Source organism: Acanthochromis polyacanthus, chromosome 7 (genome assembly GCF_021347895.1).
Source record: "Acanthochromis polyacanthus isolate Apoly-LR-REF ecotype Palm Island chromosome 7, KAUST_Apoly_ChrSc, whole genome shotgun sequence".
Lineage (NCBI taxonomy): Eukaryota > Metazoa > Chordata > Actinopteri > Pomacentridae > Acanthochromis > Acanthochromis polyacanthus.
In genome coordinates, this window is record NC_067119.1 from 24,199,385 (window position 1) to 24,223,808 (window position 24,424).

Here is a 24,424-nt window from a genome sequence, read left to right on the forward strand (position 1 = left end):
CATTGTTCAGTTGTCCTTAAGCAAACTCTCAACAGTCTGTCTTCATAATGCAGAATGACCACTGGCCACTCTACCATATAGGCCTGGTTGGCTTACTGCAACACTAATGGTTGTCCTTCTGAGAGACTCTTGTTCTTTATGACTGCTGGATTCTTGGTTACCTGTTAGACCATGGCTATATGTTGCTGATTGCTACGTTTTGCTGGGCTGCCAGATCTGCAAAGACTGTTGGTGATTTCAAACTTCTCCCATTAAGAATGATGGAGGCTACCGTGCTCTTATGAGCTTTCTTTGCTGCAGAAAATTTCTTGTACCTTTCCACGGATCTGTGCTTTGACACAATCTTGTCTCGCAGGTGTTTGGAAATTCTCTCGAGCCCATGGTTTGGTTTTCATTCTGAACACCAAGTGACACCTTTCCTAATTATCTCCAATGAATTCAACAGACTGTTTACAGAGCAGCCAGTTTGACATGAAACAGGTGAACACAGGTTTAACTAATCACAAAACAAGGATCTGTCTGTCTCCCAACCTTCCTTAATGATGTTAGTAACACATATGTTTACCAACTATATCAAGTCACAGCAGATGATGTGAAAAATTTTACGCCAACAAAGTTGTAGAAGCATCTCAAATATCATTAGTGGAAGTAGGATGTACACTTGTTTAAATACAGTGTCATAGCGAAAGTTTGATTACTAATGTAAGTGGGATATTTCATTTGTTTATTTTACGTAAATAAATATTAAAAACACACTCTAAAAGCCTGTTTTGGCTCTGCCATTACAGAGTATTCTATGTAGATTGATCAGTGTGGAACAGTCTAAAAATTCACCAGATGCACTGTACAATCTCACTATATAAATATAAACTTCAGTGACTCAATAAAGCATATCCCTTTTAAATTACACTAATGATTCAATTACACAAAAACCACAAACAGCTTACATGTTTTTCTTACAAAATAAATCTCAATGAAAAGATAAGGAGTGAAATTTTCCAGCATTAAACTCACAGGAACCGCACCAAATTGAACAAACATGATTTGCATCAGAGCAAAACCTTGCAGATCTAATGACATTTTGAGTATCAAAATATAATGAATATGGATGACAAACCACCTGCTGAAAGTATCAATAATTCAAAATGTCAGATTAAAATTGGTGTTGTTTTATTCTACCAAATAACCTTGTTGTTCAGTGTTCAAATGTGATCAAAATTAAGCTTACTTAAGCCACAAAAATGTGCTATTAGATTCAGTGACTCTACAGTTATGTACGTATAGCAAGGATGACAGATCTTTCCCAACAGGTAATCATCACTGTCAGTCCCAGTGAGATCAGCAGGATCTTAGTTTGTTGTACCATGCAGTACTACACCAATCTGTATTTGTTTCATAGATACAGTACCTAAGGTCAATCTACAGCAGCACATTTCATAGTGAATGTTTGTGCTCAGCTGTTACAGAGTGATATTGTGCTATGATGATTTGTCAAATGTCTGGAGCATCTGTGCTGTGCCATCTCCTCCCAAATGTAATAAAACCCATGCAGTCAAACAATATTTACACATTCATTCACACTGCATGTGTCAACTTTGAAAGCAACAAATCAATGAAATAACAGTTTTTCACAGTGTATAACCCTCACCTTTTTTGAAATAACGAAATGAATTAAAGATAAAATTGAACTGTTGAGATATACCTTTAGCATATGCCAAACATCTCTGTGAGACAGTTTGCTGGAGGAAAGCCTGGATAATATTGAAGCGTGCAATATATTTATCCACTATGCAAGTAGCCATGGTGATGAAAGCATCTGCTGCTATTAAGGTATTTTTCACTGAACACATATTTTTGCAAAAGGGAACTACACAAGTGCAATTGTTGTCATTACTAGCAACTACACTACATGGATGTGTTCCAGTCCAAGAATCACTGAAAGAGGGCCACTGTAAGTTACACCTGTGCTTTTCAAGTCTGCCCTGATAAATGTCCTACCACAAAAAAATTAATTAAAAAAAAAAAAACAAAAGAAATTTAGCTAATAGTAGGAAAACAAGTATTAAGCACATCACCCTGCTTGTAATCTCACAGATATTAAGTAAATGAACCATTTGGGTAGCCTAGCCGCGCTAGACAACCCACGGCAGCGAATTTAATTCTCTGCCAGGGTGGGTCTAGTTACCCTCCATAAGGCTCAAGGCTGGATTCTCCTAAAACTGGCCGGACGAATCACCATGAAGTGTAGAGTCAGAAGGCGGCGTAACTAAGTGACGACAGAGGCGCGACGATTCTGACAGAAACAACCGGCGCACAATAAACAGTTATCTTTCGACTCTGCTTTGGCCACAGCCCTTAAAGATTTGAAGCTAAAATTCAACTTGAAAGATAAACAAAGGACGGCACTGAAGTGTTTCATTGAGAAGAAAGACGTATTTGGACTTACGCCGACGGGATATGGCAAATCCTTAATATACCAGTTGGCTCCGCTGGTTGGGAAGCTAATGGGACTTAGCCACAATCCGTCGGTGCTCTAGAAACTGCGTCAGCCTATTCGTTGCGCTGATTGGTTGTATACCTACCCAACTGCTGCAGAGTGATTTGATAGACAACCTTTTAGCCCGCCTCCCTCCCTGTCGAGCGGCCCTAGACCCTTGTGCCTTCAGAACATGGGTCTAGCGCGGCCAGGCTACCATTCGGGCTAATCTGACAATTTATCAAAACAAAATGTACACAGAAACAAAAAAGACACACATAACACAATTTGTCTCATTTGATTGTAAGATTAAGAAAATGCAGCCTCATATTAACCTCTTTTGATTGTTCTTGGGACTCACTGCATCACTGATACGCTGTGTAGGAGAACCGATTCAGAGTTCTTTAGCACACTGCCTGTCAAAAACTCTATAATTAAGAACAACACCATAGGGGAGGCTCACCGATGCTTGTCATGAGATGTGAGAACGGGAGAGGCGAAAAATGCAGTAAAGCTACCCATAAAACCTTCAGTCACGCTTGAGCTGCAAACCTGGAACAGCTCCACATTTAGACTGGAGATTCTGTGTGTGGCTGAGCATCTGTGTGTGTGTTCTTGATCTGAGTGTAGTGTCAGGACTGACGGATGGTTGCAGCTGTGGGGTTTCCTAATACCCAGAATGCAATCTGCTAAAGAGGATGCACTGGGGAAGGCTGCAAAGACAAGACACCCTATCATGGGATGCACACAAACTCAGACCATATGCCTCAGTTGCTTTGTGCTTAAGAGTTCACTTTTTTGTCTTTTCCTTGCATTTAGTCTAAATGAACCGACGGTGATGTGCAACATGATCCTGCTGCAATTACAACCTGAAGTGTGACATAGCATAAAGCTTTGATTTCTTTTTGCAGTTGAGCTGAATGAGCAGAGACAAAAATAAAGCAGTGCACACACAGCATGTGGGGAAAAAACATGAGAGGTGAGAAAGTAATGAAGTGGACTTAAAATAAAACAAAAGACAACATGCCGACAGTGGTGTCAAGCTCTTGCATCGACTTACATCTTCAGAAACTCATCATACTTTGAGAACTCAGAACTAATCAGTGTAAACTTTCACACCATCCTTAGCCTGAAATATGCACACAGAACACATGAACACAAAATGTGTTAGCACATGCAAATAGCAGCGACGACAACTGTCTTGCTGGTTATTACTTCATCTCAAGGGGATGAAATTACAGTATTTTCTAAGAGGGATTTTTAACAATTGGCAGTCAGGCTACAGTTGCAGCAAATTGCACTGGTTTATATATAATTGTACTTATGTCTACTTTAACAATACATTTTGCAGATAAATTGTGCTGATATATATGATGTGGTTCTTCACATCAGTTGCTGAAATATTGCATCTGCATTGTGTCTCACTGGCCTGAATGCAGCAGTATATTTAGGCCACTTATTGTTAATCAGTCTGTCGTCTGTTTGATTCATCTGCTAGTATGATAGAGATTATACAAAATTCCACCCTAACAACCCATCTCATGCCTTTCACTTATGTAGCTGTATGAATTTTTGTGACAAATATGAAAAAATAAAAATAGAAGACAAGAAATGATGTGTGCAAGGGGAGAAAAATCAAACACATCATTAGAGTGGCAGTTAAACAATAACAGCCATCAGGTAAAGGAGGTCGATGTGAAGCTTAGTCAGATGAGAGATTAAAAGAGAGAATAGGCAGCTTACAAGAACATATATTAATAGGAACATGCTTTAAGCATGATAAACAAAATATTGGGTTGGAGTCTGATATTGTGAGCTGAAATTCACTGGTATTACTGTTTCAGTCCTATTTTCAGCTCCAAAATTGCATTACCATTCCAATTCAGAGATGTGAATATATAGTTGATATGTACTGCACTATAACAATTAATCATTGTATAATAGACTTACATGAATACGTTTGCATATAGTCAGGCAAGTGCAAATTTGCAAATTTCTTTAAAAAGGGTAGCTGCGTGCTGATCATAAGGCACATTTACCATTAAGAACACTTATCCAGTGGTGGCAATTTATCATTTTGCATCCAAATGACATTTAATTACACCTACAGGGAAATCCGCACCTGGTGAATTTGGATAATTATCCTTCAGTACATGTAAAGCAAGGAGTGTAGAGCAGCAGAAATAGTTCTGTTGAAGTATGCAGGAGTCAGGAGTCCACTATTCAGTTTAACAGCCTGAGGGGAATCATTCAGCCATATAATTTAAAAGCCCTTTTAAACACAATGGATTTGTTGAATGGTAACTTTAAAAAGCTATCTGACAAATCATATTTTGTATCCAGACAAAAACTGGTCAAAAACTGTAATCGCACACATGCACGCAAATATCACTGCAGGCAAATCTCACCATTCAGCAGTTATTCCAGCTAAGTGATTTAAATAAATGAACAGAGAGCTAGAACTACATTTCAAATGGTCACCAGGAATCATTTAATAATGTCAGCAGCTTAAAAGTTTGGTATAGCGCCACACAATGACTGCTGATTGTTGTATATACAGTATAGCTCATTACAACACTACAAGTAATCCCCTCATGATCCCATTTTTTTGTGTTTAGCTGTAAAATGTTTACTGTGTTCATTTACCAGTAAGTAAACACAACACCTCTAAGACCCTGAGGCAAGATTTTTTTTTTCTCCAAAATTAATGAGTAAAGTCAAAAGAAATTCAGGAACATGCATCCTCAACGTTCTCCGTCACACACACACACATTACACACAGGTATGGCAAGATGGAAGGGGAAGAAGCTGTGCCAGATCTTGAACTGCTGAAAAGGTTCACCTTGTGGCACCTCACCCACAGGGAGTATACAGAGGGCAAAGTGTTTTCATCTGAGGTCACCACAAAGCTACAGAGCTTCCATTGGTGGCTCGACATATATGACAGCTAAGACCTGGTTTAGGACTCTACGGACACAGCAGGATCTTGCCGATATAGCAGAAGGTAAAATTCAGGGAAAGATTTCTTGATAGAATCTGACTCAGCTGGGACAACATGAAAAGAAAATTAGCTCTTCAAATATCTTTTGTTGTCAAACAAATGGCTATCATGGTTTTCTTGCTTCTTATGGTTCAGGGCTTTTAATGGTTCCCTTTTAGCAGTTTAACCTCAGAACAAATAGCATCAGATATCGGTTTAAAAAAAAACAGAAGCACATTTAGTTGGGTAAAACATCAACATAGATCTACTTTGTGTTTTCTTTATTTATTTGCGTGCATGTATGCTAGCATTTACAAGCTTTTATTTATATTTTTCCAATCAAGTTGCGGGAAATGTCACACACTGAGTTTTTTTGTGAATCATTGGCTGTGAATAAAACACATTTTTTGTGTTTGTGAGGTTTTGGGAGTAATTTCACCCCATATGTTTCACTTAGTGAGTAAAATGATTTTACTCTAAGTTATTATGGCTACAAACAAAAAGCTCTGAAATGGCTCTTGTTTGTTTAACACCAGACAAGTGATTTTCACGAACTCCCATCTGAAAGTCTTGCACTGTTGTTTTCCGAGGATGACAGAAATAGTCCCTTGGAGGTCTTTGTATTTTTAAGTCTCAGCTTTGTAACCACCAACTTCTGAGCATTGAGACAAGTGCTGAAGAGGTGGCTGATAGGCTAATATGAATTCCACCTACACTCACTAATCTTTACATTCATATTCACAGATATTTTTAACTGTAAATGAAAAAGATTGTGGTTGATTTTCAAGAAAGACCTTTGACAAACAGGTCACACAGTCAGAGTAGTTCCAGTATGTCTTCTTAATGCCTTCATGTCTCCTGCCGACATTCAACGTCCAGCCTCCGCCCTCAGCAGTGAACCTTTACAGACATAAATTGACAGCACCTGCATGCTCAGCAGAAAACCACAAGTATCTGAAAATGCTTTAAACGTGACTGCTCTCAACAACTAGAAAACTATGGCCAGTACATTATTTAATATGCAGATTAATCCCATTTAGAAGCAAAATTATAGTAATATTGTAGCAAATCTGATGAAATTCCATATAGAATTGTATCACATGATAGTGGCACAAAAACTATACAGAGAGTTTGCAGGCGAGTATTCCTGCTGTAGCTTTATGGTTAAAGAACACCTAGAAATGGTTTAGAAAGACTGCAAGACAATGCTCAAGCACTTCATGATTTAGCAGAGGGATAAAACAATCTTCACATAGTTTTTATAAAAACATGTCAAACTTTCTGAGCCTTTAGCCAGTGGGATTGTATTTGGTTCAATATGACATGCTTCTCTCCTCATGTTGTCTTCTATCAAACTGAAGGTAAAATCCCCAAATGACTGAAACTCTGTTCTAAATGCTACAACACAACAGAATATCCTCCTTCGCTTTCAGAATCAAGTGTTTCCAAATGTTCACTGTGACTGGAGATTGAACAGTGGTAGCTGAAGGTGTATTAGAGAAAGGAACTCTTGATTGAAAAGCAAAAAGATGTTTACGGTTTGATGTTGTAAATAGTGATTATTCTGCTTAAAATGTCGAGCAATTTACAATGTAGTATTATCAGCGCATTATATTAAAAAGGAAAGCATTTTTAACATTATTCTAACCAGTACAAACAACCCAAATTATTAATCATCAAATACTGAGAAAGTTTTTCTGGAAAATTAAACGGTCAAAAATAATGGCACAGTTGTTTTTCCAATTTCAAATGCTCTGCCGCCAATAGTGATTCTTCACAAATCAGTCTATTTAAAGCACATTGTTTGTATTCACTTTTTCTAAGATCCCATTCTTTCACCTCCTCAAAGGAATTTTTTTATGGCAACACATCCTTCAGTAATAAACCTGTCAGGGCTGTTCCATTTAAAATTTAAGTCAAACTTCCTGGCCTTGTTCCCAGCCTTGCTTTGGCACAAAAAGGCTCCCTTCATCACTTAGAACTTCACTGAAGGGACATAAGGGAAGACATGGCACTAATGTAGAACTGAATGCCACTGAACCCTTGTCATGCCCTCCTTTGTGTCTGCCTTGTCAACCTTGTCTCTGAGGGCATACATCACTTTGATGCATGGATCAAAGCTGGGGTGTCAAATAAAGCGTCCCATCTCATCTGTTACCTCTGTGCTTCTGGAAACTTTTTGTGAAGCTCCACTAATGTCTCCCCTAAAGGTCCCTCTTCTGTCTGCCTCTACAAGTAATTTTCAGGAACTTGCAAACCATTTTAGGGCAACTAAAACCTCTGTGCATGTTCTCAATGTAGTAACCGCTCAGGTAGAGCCTCTTTCAGTGCCATTATCGTAGGAGAAAAAAAGTCTTTCTCTGGGATGGGTATCGCAGCACAACCCTAAAAAGCTGCTGATGAGAGTGGTTAAAGTTAAAGAGTATAATAGCATGAAATGGGCATTATTTTTTGCCCTCTTACTGTCCTTGTCAAGTAGCAGTCTCCTGCTCTAAAACAGTACCATCAGCAGCGTAAAATTTGCCATACAGGCCAACATACACCTTCCACCGCTCTATTTCCTACACGCTCAAAGAACTAGGGTTCAATGAGAAAGTCCTATTTGTCAATGTTTTGATGCACTCTGGGGTTTTGTCACAATCAAAGTCGGTATCACTATAGAAACAGAAAGGCTAAATGGACCATTTAGGTTATTGTTTCTGTAAATGTTCACAGCACCTTTGGCCTGCCCCGAGTCCCTGCAATGGAAAGCAATCTTTGTTTGGTTGTAAATTCCAGCACCCCAGAATACTTCAGCATGATATTAGAAATCACCTGAATGTTCTTGTTTCATTTTTCGTTCAGTGTGTAAAATTCTGCAAAGATGCTGACAAACTGGAAAGTACATGTTTCATTTGTAATTCATGCTATGGCTTTCAGTGAATCAATAGGTAACAAGCAAAATTGCTTCTTGGCTCTCCCAGTAAAATACTTTCATTTTATAATTCAGCTCTTTTCCAGTATACACACCTGACAGGGCTAGACCAGGCTACACTGTTCGGCTAAAAGAATGTTTCACCAATCCTACATCAGTCTTCTGCAATTTATCCATTGCCTGCTGTAAAAAAAAAAAAAAAAAAAAAAAAGCAGCAAAATGTGAATATCCTGACACAACTGCATGCCAAGATTTAGCATCAACGGCTGCATATGTTAAGAAGCTGCACATTCTGATAAAGAGCTCCTTACTGAGCAGTGGGTGACAAAACAGCACGTGTTACAACACTGATTGTGATTAAAATATGCTCATACTTAATTAAATTCACCTTTTCGTATGTTATTTGCCTGTATCTCTGCATCTGTCTTGCTCTATAATGAGCTGCTGTGACGAGCTCAGGACAGGACAGGTGAGCTCAGCACCTCGCTGCTCATTATCTGGGCGCACAGGTAGTCAGGCAAAAGGTATGGGAAAGAACCCGGCAACTCGTACTGATCTGTTGTCATGGTGACTGCTACAACACTTAATGAGACCTCGCTGTCCATCACCCAATCCACTGTCCGTGTGAGTTTATGGGAAAATCTCTGGCTTTGCATGTTTTTGCTGGTTGGCTTTACCACAATATTAGTGCTACGTTCAGACGGCTTTCACAGGCAAAAGGTTATCTGTCCTGAGCTTAAAATCACAAACATACCTCAGCTCCAGTGAAGCAGAAAAATACTGTTGATCAGAGTGTTTTATTGTGAGACAATATCTTTTATACTGGTCAAAAGAGTAGATAAATTTGATTCCTTCACACAATAGCAGAAATAGATAAGTGCAGTGAATGGAACAACTCAAGACAGCGCTACATAAACAAGCCCACCTCCACTCCACTGACCTCTCTCAACCATTATGAAATGCCCCTCAGCCATCTTTGGAGCTTCTAGTTCTGATTCTCTGAAGTTACTAAATTAAATATTTAACAGAAAATGCAGAAACAAGAGCATGGATAAAGAAGACTGCATCCAGCCAGGCACACTGGGTAGTGAAAGGAAGGATTTAGAAACGGGGACCATATAGGTGTCAGTCTTCTTGACTCGAAATGTGACAATGTTCTAGCTTCAGTCAAAGCTGAATCCTGTAAAGCACACATTCACTAAACATCACCCTCATCATTCTAAGTAACTCCACCTGACTTCACACAAAGAAAATCGATTGAGATGTGAGGATGAAATGTGTGAATTAATAAAAGCCTACACGGAAAGAGGAGCGAGAGGGAATGGGGTGCAGTAGAAATAAAGAGGAAAAAAAGTCCAAAGAGAAATATTCCACTAACAAAAAACAGATATATACATATATATAAAAGAGACATCCAAAAAATAACAGAAGAGTAAAAGATGAAATATCAACAAAACTGAAGGATAACTTGGATGATTCTCCATATTTTTTTATGGTCAACAAATCCAACAAACAGACTGAAACCAATAACACTGATCCTTCCAACAAGTATTGGCTGTGTGTTCAAAGCCTGATTCTACTCTTTCCTACTGAGACATGGTGTTGCACTGGATAACATGCTTCTTCATCAGAAAAGCCTATGGACACTATAGTTAATTTAGAAACAGCTCCACAGACTAATATCAGAGTCTCTGGGTAGTTGTTGCTTTAAGACTGAGGTCACGACAGCTGCCCAGTTCTGTTTACACTGCTTTGGCAAGCTACTGGCGTACATAACACAACTCGGCCCAAGTTCTTTGAGAAATTTACAATGCCTAGGACACAACCTGATCAATAAGCCTTGGAATACAGGATATGTCTGACTCAGTGCTTTTTTTAGTTTGTTTTAGTTTTATTTTAATTGGTTTGATTTTTCACTCCAATGAAGCTTTTCCAGGATGATGAGCTGACTGAGGATTCAGACACACAGCCAAGATTTGTTAATAAGATCAATTCACTGTTGGTTTTTGTCTTTTTGATTTGTTGACGACCACATAAAAAAATCACCAAAGTTATCTTTTAAGCATGAAACAGTTGAAATCTTACTAGCATTCAGCGACAATGCAAATTGGAGAAGTTATGACTTCATAAAACTGTTCACACGGTCCCTCAGCATAAATCTCAGCACTACTGAGGTAGCAGGAAGAATAAACAGGTCCCTTACCTGTGCGATCTCGGATGGCAAGGTTTTTTCCTTTCTTTAAGACAATATCCAGCTGGTACATGGCGGGACTAGGAGGTTGAGGCAGGGGCTCTGCATTACTGGGCCCCACTATGTTGATGCCCTGTAAAGACACATAGGGACACAGGTTAGGCTATATAGGTATACCATAACTGTCCAGATTATTCCAGCATCATTATTTTTCACAAAGGCTTAGAGCGAAAAGCAAAAGAAAGAAAGGAAGAGAAAACAAGAAAATTTTACAATGAAATTATATAAGCCGTAAGCCATCTGTCTAGTCATAAAAGAAACAAGAAAAGCGCTCAAAGACCACGATACTCTGCCAAGGCTGCTCAGTCACTGTATCATTTCCGACGGATGAAATCGTTAATAAAAAATTACCTTGAGCTGAGCACAGGTGTGTGTTATGCATGTGTACATTATGCACGGATACCAAAACTCGTGACCTAAATATCTAGCGGGTGGCATGAATTGATATTCAATTCACACAGTTGTGCCTTGTGTCATTTCCGACAGATAAGTTCCGATAAGTCTGCAGTGGCCAATTTTAGTAGGATCGCAATCATGATCGTCAGCAAACAGCTGACGTAGCGTTCACTTGTCGTCATAGTTACAGTGAAGCCGTGCCGTGATCTCACAAAACAGAAATCTTTAACAAATCCATGGATCCAGAATATAAGCTGCATTACTGCCAAAATCTAATCACTTTGTTCTTGTGTCATTTCTGACCTTCCCTGAAAATTTCCTTCAAATCCATTAGTCTGTTTTTGAGTAATGTTGCTAACAGACAAACAGTCTGACATACGTACACCGATTGTCACATAACTCTGCTGCATTCCATGGCGTAGTAATAAACACAAAACACACACTTTCAAAGAACATCATAGTTGCCCTGACAATGTGTATATTCTATACATGCAATCAGAAACCACACAAAATTAGACGACTGTTTCAAATATGAAATATTTAAATAAATCCGAGAAGTAACTGCTCAGAACTGTTATTTTTATAACAAAATGCAGAAATAAAAAAAATAAAAATAGTGGTCTGCATAACACTGGTTACTGAACCATCATAAATATTTGATGAGCATATGAAAGGGAATACTGAAAAAAATATAAAGGCTTTAAAATGGCTTTTGTGACTAATTTTTGTTGCAGCATTAGTACATTCGGAATAAGAGGTTAAAAAAAAAGAGAGAGAGATTACTCATGCACTGAAAAGTCCATGTTTAGATATTGCATAATATGCAGTGGATGTATAGTTTGATAACTAACTATCGCCAGCATGCAACCTCTCCAGGATGCTTCTAGGGATCAGGGTCTTGGAAAGGGTCATCTCTGTGCCTTTGCATGTCATGCTGTAGCCCTGAGGTCAGTGCTGTTCTCCGCTTTGACAGAGATCCCCCACTGGCTCTGATTATGGTTGCTGTTGGAGCCCCTTTGCAAGCCACATAATAAACCAGGCTACGCTCTAAGATGCACAGCAGCTTACATTCTTTCTCGATCTTTGGCACATCTACCATCATTTATCTCTCCTCCTCATTAGACAACCCGTGGGTGGTCAACTACTGTCATGTCTCACCAGATATCGTACTCTGTGATGAGGCTAAGAATAAAACAGCAGAAAAACTCTAGTGGATCACTGGGACACTGCTGAGAGACTCTCAAGGCTGTAGCATAAGAGAGGGCTGCCATTTGACAGGAGCAGAGAGATCTACAAACAGAGATGGAATACTCTTGAGAAAACTCTGTATTAACATGGTCATCAAAATGCACGGTTTATAATAAGGCTGTTAGAACATATCCTGTAATTGTTCATAGCACCATTTTGCTCCAGTGTAATGCCTGATTGCCCGAAAACATAAAGTGGCCTGGTGGCTATTGAATTCAGCAAAATTAGCAAATCTATGAATAATAATGAAAGCTAGAAGGAGCTTTTGTATTTCTGTTTATCAAACCCATAATGAAGTTTGCTTTCAATCAGAGCATACAAGTCATGCACATTACAGCAGTCCTCCGACTTCAGTGTGCAAATAACAGGCATACAAAAAATTCTGAGATTGTTCCTATAAAAATAAAAAATCTAAATTAAACTGGCCATTCTCCCTTTAGTCGTCCTGTGCGCGATACACTGATCCGAGAGATCCTGTTTGGAGCACTCCATGGAAATACCTTCTGTAAGCAAGTCACAAACTATCTGCATGCTGGATCTCCTCCACTGTGTCAAAATGGTGACCCTTCAACCTGGATTTTATTTTGGGGAAGATAAAAGAGTCGCAGGGAGCCAAATTTGGCGAGTGGGGCAAATGGAGGGCAACGAATGCGACAGTGCAGCCCAAAAACATGTACATTTTAACATATTGTGAGCATGTGTACATTGGCCAAATTACATGCACAGCAGTATAGGTCATTTGCAACGAATGCTCTCCCTCAGAAGTCACAGAAGAACATTGACAGTCTGACCCAAGAGGTCACATGGAGCATGGCCTCATGGATATCGAAAAAAATTACAAGCATGGTCTTGGTGCACTGACTTGATGTGCCTTCTTCAGTTCTGGAAACCACAGCCTCTTCCACTGAAGATTGCTGTGGTCTGTGGGTCGCAGCCACAGACCAAACTCTTGTCACCAACAATGATCTCCAGTTTGAACACAATTTGATGCTTGGTCTCTGCACAAGTTAGAGGTCCATGGTGAAAATTAACTGGAATGACTTCCAGAGAGTATTTGAAATGAGGCAGGAGCGTTACGAATGGCATATTTCTGCATAAAACCATTTTGAAGGGAATGGCAGCTAAATTCAAATTGGGTACCATTTTTCCACCTTGTAGATTCAGTCACTTAACTTTGCAGCTACACTGTGTAGGAAAACGAGATATATGCTGTGTATATATAATTGATCATCTTGTTTAAATGAAGAAAAAGAGAAATATTCCACTTGTGAAACAAAACAACTGGGTCATTCCAGGGGAAATGACCAGATATTCCTTGGGGGTGTTACTGCACCATTTTCAAATTAGTCCTAAATTTGTATGCCATTAGATAGTCACAAAAGTACTTTCTATGCAAAATTGTAAGCATGTAGCTCAAATAGTTTCTGAGTTGTGGGGGTCTGTGGGGGTCCTGAGGAAGCTGAGGAGCACTCGCATCCCCAGACCTTTGATGGTGAACTTTTACAACTGTGCCATCAACAGTGTTCTGACGTATGGGTTCTTAGTGTGGTTCTCCAGCTGCACTAAGGTGGACCAACAGGCTCTCCAGTGGGTGGTGAATCCTGCGGAGAGAATCATTGGAACTACTCTCCCTGAGATCAGCACCATCTTCTCCGCCCACTGCTTGAGGAGAGTGCGCAACATCATGCGGGACCAGCACCATCCTGCTCACCACCTTTTCCACCTGCTGCCTTCAGGGAGAAGGTACAGGTCCATACAGGCCAAAACTGCAAGACTGGCCAACAGTCTGTATCCACAGGCTGTGAGGCTACTCAGTTCTGCCCCCTCCCCTCTCTGCTCCCCCATTCTCACGGACAATAACCATATCCACCAATTATAAATTTGAACTGGTTTGCATAGTTGCAGAATGTCACTATTCACCACCCCCCTCTCTCATGATCCTTCTTCCCCAACGGTTATGTCTTTGTTGCACTGGGTGATTTACGGTATTTAATATTTATTATTGTGGGTTTTTTTTGTTTTTTTTTGTACTGGGCTATTTATGATATTTATTACTGTGAGGTCTTTTTGCACTTATCAACTCTGCTATATGGATGCTCCGAGCGTAATTTCGTTGTTCTTGTGACAATGACAATAAATATTCTGATTCTGAAATTTTCAGAATTTGGGACATAAAAAGCCTCGCCAGCATTTTTTGCATCTTTAAGTGGTTATTTCTCAGCCTCTAGACATACCAGAGAGCTGTGAGTTGGTAAACAAGGCCTCTGCATGTAGCTAGTGCCCCACAAACATCCCCAGGTGTTTCCCTACACTCTGCAGGCCATGGGGGTTTGCTAAAAATGCTAAAAATTAAGAGATACCTACTCACGAGTGGGGTTTGGGACCTTAAAAGTACTAGAAATACTGCACAGAAGTGTTCTAACACCCCTGGGTTCCATTCTACACAAACTTGTGTGATAACTTAGCAAACTGGAGCTTTCTAGGTACCTCAGTTTGGAAAATATGAGCTCCCAAAGTTGGACGAGATTTTTAATTGGCTATTTTTGGTGGCAAAAATCTCAGTGTGGGACAGGTACCAGAGACCCCAAATTTTTCTACAAGACAGTTCCATCTGTCTTCTATCACTGTACAAAAAAGCAGCAGGGTTATATTTGTAGTTACTGAGATATTCTTACTCAAAATGGCATGGGTAATGTCAAAATCGTTTTTTGCTTTTCAGTACTTTAAATTGGGATACAAGTATTAGTAGTCATTCCAATGGTAGTATTATGTATGTTTTGTTCTTTTTGAAATGTTAGTTGTTAAAGGTGACTACCTTCAAAAAGTGTAATGACATGTTGACACCCATTTGCAATGCATACATGTAATTATAACATACACATACAAATTACACGTACTAACTTGAATTCAGGGAGCTCTGTAGTAGTTCATGGTTGATCAATTTAAAAATAACAACAATAATGTTGAATTTTACAGTATCAGTGCAGTGGGATTAAACATTTTAAATTTAATTGTACAATGTCATGTTACAAGCAAAAGAACCTATACCTAAGTTATAACTTAGGTATACCTACGTTATACCATTACACTTTGTGAAGGTAGTCACCTTTAACAACTAACATTTCAAAAAGAACAAAACATACATACTACCATTGGAATGACTACTAATACTTGTATCCCAATTTAAAGTACTGAAAAGCAAAAAACGATTTTGACATTACCCATGCCATTTTGAGTAAGAATATCTCAGTAACTACAAATATAACCCTGCTGCTTTTTTGTACAGTGATAGAAGACAGATGGAACTGTCTTGTAGAAAAATTTGGGGTCTCTGGTACCTGTCCCACACTGAGATTTTTGCCACCAAAAATAGTCAATTAAAAATCTCGTCCAACTTTGGGAGCTCATATTTTCCAAACTGAGGTACCTAGAAAGCTCCAGTTTGCTAAGTTATCACACAAGTTTGTGTAGAATGGAACCCAGGGGTGTTGGAACACTTCTGTGCAGTATTTCTAGTACTTTTAAGGTCCCAAACCCCACTCGTGAGTAGGTATCTCTTAATTTTTAGCATTTTTAGCAAGCCCCCATGGCCTGCAGAGTGTAGGGAAACACCTGGGGATGTTTGTGGGGCACTAGCTACATGCAGAGGCCTTGTTTACCAACTCACAGCTCTCTGGTATGTCTAGAGGCTGAGAAATAACCACTTAAAGATGCAAAAAATGCTGGTGAGGCTTTTTATGGCCCAAATTCTGAAAATTTCAGACCCCCACAACTCAGAAACTATTTGAGCTACAGGCCTACAATTTTGCATAGAAAGTACTTTTGTGACTATCTAATGGCATACAATTTTAGGACTAATCTGAAAATGGTGCGGCAACCACCATCTGGTGAAACCACATGAAATGACCCAACTACGAATGAGCTTGTATTCTTTACATATTGTGCATCTCACTGAAGCAGAAACACAAAAGGCAATCCAAAAACCACAGTATTATTAAATTACAGTTTGGGTAGTATCAATACAGAAAATCGCTAAATGTTTGCAGAAAACTCAGTACTGGTGGCCTGCTGAACCTCCCAAAATCCTTCCTTACCTCTGTCATCACAATAAGAAAAATAATTAATTCTTATGCCTATGATTATGGTCTTCAAAACATTCATGTGCAGAGGATAGTACAGATTTCACACTGCCGAATTTAAGACCACAGCAGCTGGTTGAGAAGTGTGGTACTGCATAACGCTTGAAACTCCCAAATCTCACCAGTGTGTCAAGCCAAAACAATTTAAGCTTCACAGCACCTGTTGTCACACAGGCAAAAGAAACAGAGGGAAGGGAAAATAGTCTTGATATTTTGGAGGAAACGAGAAACTGAATTAAGTCTAACAAACAAAATGCAATTTGTTAGATAGCAGGTGTACTAGCTCTGCAAGTACCTCGAGAAATCTAATTTGAGCATTCAGGGACAGACAATAGAGAAAGCTGTGTGACTTAATGGCATAAGCCTGGGGTCAGCGGTGCATTTAGGCCACTGTAGCTTCACTGTGTGTGTGTGTGGATACAACAATACAACTGCACAAAAGATGAAGGGCTCTGACCACGTAACATTAAGCCCTTTTGTCCAGGACTGTGACTAACAAACAGCGACAAAAAGGCACACAAAGCAACGCAATGTCGAGTCCAGTCACATCCTAACAAATAAGCGATTAATGAAATGACGGAAATTCCTAGTCGCGCTGTGGTCACAGAGAAAGATGGCATGTGTTCTTGCTGCTTTCTCTGTGTTGAAAGTCTTGAAAGTACAAACACACATCAACATAATAGCGAGAGCAGGATTTGAAATGGATTTGCTGACAGCACCGGATGCTTGAGAGTGATGTAGTCACGATATGATAAATGAGGCCTTTGCTAAAACAAGAACACCAGATAAAATAGACATGCTCCCAAGGAACAAACACGATAACCCTGCACAGAAAGAAGAAAACAAGCTGTTGCAGACCGAGGACTACTTTTTGCTACACACCCAAACTTTTTCAATAATTTTTCAGTTTTTGCCAGTATTAGCTTCAACAAAAGAAATCAAACCTGCTACTGAATTACAAATGACCCCAGTGAACCAACAATACAAGAGACTATTACAAAGCAGATATTCATTATTTCCTGCTGTCTTCCATATGTAGTCAAAAAATGATATCTGACATGAAAATGCACTATATTGTTGGTTCAAAAACTAGAGCTGAGCAAAGCTTATGTATCAATGGATATTACAATACTGAGTCGTCCGTAGCCGTCCGTCATCCCTTGAACAGATGTGTCTCTATTTTAACCTATCCAGCTGTCTAAATAGGCCACTCAACAACTTGTGCTTTACACACATGCGTAAATGCAGCAAAAATAATTTGTTTTTCACAATTCAGGTTTATTTGCTTTGGCTTACACACCAACATGTAACACTGTTGACACAGGCAGAGCACTTTAGTAGCTAAAGCTGCTACAGTTTGGCTTGTTGCAGCTATTGGTGTATATGTTGGCCAAAAAGTAAAAAGAAACTGAGGTACACATCTGCCAAACTAGCTTTGAGGAAATGCAGAAACTTTAAATATCCAAATCAGCATGTACACACGTGGACAAAATTGTTGGTACCCCTCAGTTAAAGAAGGAAAAACCCACAATTCTCACTGAAATCACTTGAAACTCACAAAAGTAACAATAAATAAAAATTTATTGAAAATTAAATAATCAAAATCAGCCATCACTTTTGAATTGTTGATTAACATAATTATTTAAAAAAACAAACTAATGAAATAGGGCTGGACAAAAATGATGGTACCCATAACTTAATATTTTGTTGCACAACCTTTTGAGGCAATCACTGCAATTAAACGATTTCTGTATTTGTCAATGAGCATTCTGCAGCTGTCAACAGGTATTTTGGCCCACTCCTCATGAGCAAACAGCTCCAGTTGTCTCAGGTTTGATGGGTGTCTTCTCCAAATGGCATGTTTCAGCTCCTTCCACATATGTTCAATGGGATTCAGATCTGGGCTCATAGAAGGCCACTTTAGAATAGTCCAACGCTTTTCTCTCAGCCATTCTTGGGTGTTTTTGGCTGTGTGTTTTGGATCGTTGTCCTGTTGGAAGACCCATGACCTGCGACTGAGACCAAGCTTTCTGACACTAGGCAGCACATTTCTCTCCAGAATGCCTTGATAGTCTTCAGATTTCATCATACCTTGCACACTTTCAAGACACCCTGTGCCAGATGCAGCAAAGCAGCCCCAAAACATTACTGAGCCTCCTCCATGTTTCACCGTAGGGACAGTGTTCTTTTCTTCGTATGCTTGGTTTTTGAGTCTATGAACATAGAGTTGATGTGCCTTACCAAAACGCTCCAGTTTGGTCTCATCTGTCCAAAGGACATTCTCCCAGAAGCTTTGTGGCTTGTCAACATGCATTTTTGCAAATTCCAGTCTGGCTTTTTTATGAGTTTTTTTCAGCAGTGGTGTCCTCCTTGGTCGTCTCCCATGAAGTCCACTTTGGCTCAAACAACGACGAATGGTGCGATCTGACACTGATGTACCTTGGCCTTGGAGTTCACCTTTAATTTCTTTGGAGGTTGCTCTGGGCTCTTTGGATACAATTCCAACGATCCGTCTCTTCAATTTGTCATCAATTTTCCTCTTGCGGCCACGTCCAGGGAGGTTGGCTACTGTCCCGTGGGTCTTGAACTTCTGAATAATATGAGCCACTGTTGTCACAGGAACTTCAAGCTGTTTAGAGATGGTCTTATAGCCTTTACCTTTAAGATGTTTGTCTATCATTTTTTTCGGATGTCCTGGGACAATTCTCTCCTTCGCTTTCTGTTGTCCATGTTCAGTGTGGTACACACCTTTTCACCAAACAGCAGGGTGACTACTTGTCTCCCTTTAAATAGGCAGACTGACTGATTATGAGTTTGGAAACACCTGTGATGTCAATTAAATGACACACCTGAGTTAATCATGTCACTCTGGTCAAATAGTTTTCAATCTTTTATAGAGGTACCAACATTTTTGTCCAGGCCTGTTTCATTAGTTTGTTTTTTTTAAATAATTATGTTAATCAACAATTCAAAAGTAATGGCTGTTTTTGATTATTTAATTTTCAATAAATTTTTATTTATTGTTACTTTTGTGAGTTTCAAGTGATTTCAGTGAGAATTGTGGGTTTTTCCTTCTTTAACTGAGGGGTACCAACAATTTTGTCCACGTGTGTATGTTAGTAACAATTACTGCCAGTTTCCAAATCAAGTTTGTGTTTTTTGAAGACTACATATCAACCATTTTCCATCATAATTCTCAGCCACAAGAAAACAGGAAAAGTGAATTGAAATAAAGCATCGACTAAAGGTTGAGTGCGATTAAAAATAAAGCTCAGACACTGAGAGAGACATAAGGACACACATTCAGACAGAAATACTCAGAAACTCCGACACACATTGTTTCTGGGTCTAGAACCAGCAATTCTGTTCCATTTGGTTTGGTCTGCTCCATCCTTTGGGACAGACTCGGTGAAGAGAAACTGCCTCCCTCCTGTCCTTGGAGTCCAGTAGGCCTCAGCCCTCATCTCTGAACACTGACACCTCAGTCAAGAGAGACACACACTACACATGGATTCATTGTGATGGAAATGAAGAGGAAGAGAGGAAGGAAAGGAAAGGCTGCCAAGCTCCATCCCACTCCACCTGCTCGGTGTTTCATGAGTCCTTTAAGCTGACAGAACTAAATAATGCCCACCACAACTCAATCTTTAGTCTTTCTCCAGTCTCACAGGGCAATAAAGACTGTTGCAGAGGGAGACCTTACAGATCAACACACATGTTTAAATGACTGGGTATATTACTTACAATTTCTGTGCACTGAAGGTATACTGTTGTAACAGCAGACACAAAAAAGCCAACATTACTAAATCACATTCAAGGTTTCTGGATATAAACACAATTAAGTAGCTTTTCTTTTTCCAACGTTGTCTAATTAAAGGTGTGTGATGGCCGTGCTCACAGCCACACAGAAGTTTTCAGAATTCAGTCACCCACAAACACCATTGTCACATGTTTAAGTATTTTGAGTTACAGTCACTTAAATTACAACACACAGTGGTTTAAAATTGATTTATTAGCATGCACATTTAGTTTACATATTTCATCATTTGGCTGTTTGTTGGTAGTAACTCATCTTTCTTCTGTTTGAGTTACCTGGCTGCTTCATAGAATTTTGGCGTGGGCAAACAAAAGATGAGGCTAAGGGCAGAGCAGAGCTTTATGCTGAAGGCCCTCTCATGGACCATACCAAGAATGTCTACATCATAGGGGGAATCAGGGTTTCATTTAGTTAGTTTTATTTATTGTGTATATAGGTTCCCCCTGTATGTTAAATGTGGTCTGTTCCATCAGTATATATGTTGCCCCAGCCTGTTTGAGTTGGTGTCTAGGTTCTGTCACTCTGATTTTAAGTGGAGTGGTATTTTGTTGACCTCTTTTAATGGCCCTATAGCTTTGATTTAATTATATTTTGGTCATTTGTTTGTAAAAGTTGCTTTTGGAAAATATATTCTTTCCTTTTTTTAACTTTAAACCTGTGTTATTTTGTGCTTGACTGCTTGGCCCACGACAGTGTGCATACTGTTCATAAAGCAATCCTAAATTCCTAGCCTGTGTGTATGTTTGTATGCATTCATGTGTCCCCAGCAGCAAAATGTAAATAAATAAATAAATAAATAAATAAAGGAAGGAAGGAAGGAAGGAAGGAAGAGTTCCATTATGTGGCTCCAATCCTGTCAGATGAGCAGAGCACTTTACATTTTCATTAAATAATCCCCAGAGGGCTGCACCGGAGAGAGCTCTGGATATTTGGACACAAGCCTTCAGCATTTCAAAGACAGCCTTTCAGCCTGAATCCCAAATGGCTCTGTTGAAATATCAATAAAAATCTCTTTCCTTTTCCATTAACTAAAGCTACTTTGACGGGATAAATGGTGTTCAACATTGCTTTGCAAATATTTATGACAATGTTGCATCCTCCCATCACCTACAGATGTCTCGAACATGTGGTTGCAAGCACAAAAACTGCATGTTTCAGAGTTTTTGTCCCTCATTTCTTTATGTGGGGTGAAAGTCCTGCCTTCAGCAATACAAGGAGAGCGGACGATTTATCACGCTTCTGAAACGATGAGTAAATATTGAATAGGATATTCAACACCGCCAATAAATCACATGTAAAGAATGCTTTTTCTTTTTCCAATAAGATATTCTACACCAATAAACCCCATTTAGACATAATGCATGTTGTCTGCTGCTTACAGTCGAAGAGGTTGGGCACAAGAGGGTAAGGAGATTATGTGGATATACTGCACTGAGCTTCAGCTGAGCTCCAAGTCATGTTATAAATCCATACATACCACTTAAGTCAAATAGCCTTACTACTATTGACTTTCCTGCACCTTAATTAAGTTACAGTGCAAAACAAAACCCCCACATGTCCACACACAAGATCATAGCTTGGCCAGGGCAGCAGCTTTAGTAGTACAAAGTAAAATTGTACCCAACATGACATATTGAACAAATTTATGTATTCATTTTTGCCGTGATATCTTTTCACCGATTCATATGAAATTAAAATAAATGCAACATATTTTAATGAGAACTGTTGAAAAAGAGAAAATGCAATTTTTGAGGTGAAAATACGGATGACGAAATTAGTCGGCAATAAATTTAAATGTCACCATGTGTGTTTTTCATGCAGACTCGAAATGTGCTGACACGAAGGCTTTACTGCTTAGTGGATTGAAGTGTCACCACCCTATGTGAGGCGCTGCCCGATGCGATTACAGAAAAGCACGTATCACCTTCACACAGTCTGAGGACATGCTGCCAGAGGAACACGCTTACAGCGGAACTCAGCACAGGAAAACCGAAAGAAACAATGTATGAGCAAGCCTTAATAAGCAATATTTCTGCCAGTGTATGCAAACAAAGCGGCTGGGTTGCCTTGGCTGATCCCCTGTTTGACCTAAGCATCAGGGAAGACTTTAGTTAAACTGCAATTAATGTGCAGTGGTACTAGGCCTGGGCTACAAAATGGTAGCAATGTGTACTGGCAATAGACAGTCAATAGCAATAACAAAACTGTATTGGATGGAAATGGCTATGAATGCACACCATGAAAATTCAAAGTTTCACTGCATGATTTAACCTCAGCTGTGCTCCCTTCTTAGCGCATCAGCATTTTATGTCTTAATAATTCAGCCTCTTGGCCCCCGTTGCTCCCTCTTTGACTTTCATAAAGGGCTCCGACTAGTCCACAGCCACCGGGGCCTCTTGTTGCCTCACTTGGTGGAGGCTGCTCTGGTCTAAAACCACTCATTACTGTGTCTTCCACCATTTCCATCTAAGCACCGCGTTGGCGGCAGCCGACTCCAAGAGCGGACAAATGTAAGGTACGGCAGTTCCTGTCCAGTGAAGTCTAGTCCTGGTCGGCTACACAGAACCTGGGTTTTACTTGCTTTCTTTATTAAATGAGTCAATGAAAAAATATTCCTTTATCCTTTTAGATTCTCAATTATTTGTAAATGTATTTATTTGTGTGCATTTTTCATTGTTTGGTTAAAATTATGATTATTTCCTGTGTACCTTGATAAACAGGCTAAAGTGAATGAATTGAAAGTAAACCTTTTCACTGCTACTCTTTATTAAAAATTAATCATTAAAAATGGTCAACAAAGATCAACAGACTGAAACAAAATATATTAATATGATACATTTCTAGGCTGTGTCACTCAGCGCTAGGTGGTACAGTTGGCAGTAACACCCAACGTTGCTGACAGTTTTGTCAAGTCAGCAACATTAGCCTGATGTGAGGAGCACCATGTCCTCATTAAGTTATTATACAAACTATATAAGCCTACCTGAATGGCATCAGCCTGTCACTGGCCCTGTTAGACCGTCATAACATCCATTAAGTTTTTATTGGCCCTGTTGGTGTCCTCTGTGTGACTGTCATTCGGGTTGCTTTAACAGCATTTTTCCATAATGTAGCCTAGTATTGTTAGCATTAATTAACAAAAATCACAAAAAAACACCCACACTTTACACTACATAAGTACACAATGAGCATCTTTAATGACAGTCACCACATGGCTAAAACGATCTCAAGCTAAATTCAAAGGCAGATACCCACTGATTACCCCAACTGTGCAATTCATTATCCAAAAAGTCATTCACTCATTTCAATAATCAGTAGATTATTCGACTGTTAAGTCAGTTATTAGTTGCAGCCTTAATTTGCTTCTATTTGATTTCTTAGATCAATATCTGGCCTCAGAACATCAGTGTTTTTAGCCATAGTCTTAACCTCATTCGAAAGAAACACAGCAAGCTTGGATTGCAACATCAAAAGGTTGGTCATCTGGTACCTCATGTTCCAATCATTTATAGTACTGAATGTGAGAAACCACTGGTAGTCGTTCATCAGAGATGCATCACATCTCACACATGACCCACAGCTTTCCACTCCTTGACATCAGTGCTCCCCAGCGCTCCTGGTGAAAAAAGCCAGGTCAGTCTGCCAACTCACACAGAGTAGATTATTATGTGGCTCTCTGACCACATTACTCTCCACTTCCTGCTGAGTTGAACTTGAGCGTTATGATGTAACTTCCCTGCTGGAGTAAGGCTAGACTCAGAACTTTGCAGGCGGATGTAGGGTGGAGGTGAGGCTTTTGAAATGTTACCATTTGTGCAATGTGTGAGGAAGACTAAACAAAGAACACTATATACTATCTTGCTGTTTAGAAATAACTGCTCGTCTCCTCCTCCTACCAAATTTCACTAATGCCTCACACATTAGGTAATAGGTACCTGACATCTCAGTCGGTTAAGTAACCAGAGCACCAGGTTACTAGACCTGGTAAAGTTCATCATCAGTCACTGTCCCTTTGACTAGTTTTTCTGCATGAGTTCTGTACAAGTTCTCTTCCAGCATGAGATACAAAACATTTAGAAAGCAGGAAGTTTCCATGCTCACAACCCCATAAACTTGAAGAGCACTTGAAGCATTAGAAATGTAATTCTCTAGTTCCATTTATTAGTAATTCAGTCCTGACACAGGAAAGTTATTAGTATTGAT

At 39.4% G+C, this 24,424-nt stretch overlaps 1 protein-coding gene across 1 annotated transcript in view; it reads right to left on the reverse strand.

Annotated features, from left to right (window-relative positions):
- The window catches only part of mctp1a (multiple C2 domains, transmembrane 1a), a 155,062-nt gene that overhangs the window by 82,932 nt on the left and 47,706 nt on the right, over positions 1–24,424 (reverse strand). The window contains 1 exon segment of the mRNA XM_022192591.2: positions 10,574–10,694. Coding sequence (XP_022048283.2) covers positions 10,574–10,694 — 121 coding nt within the window.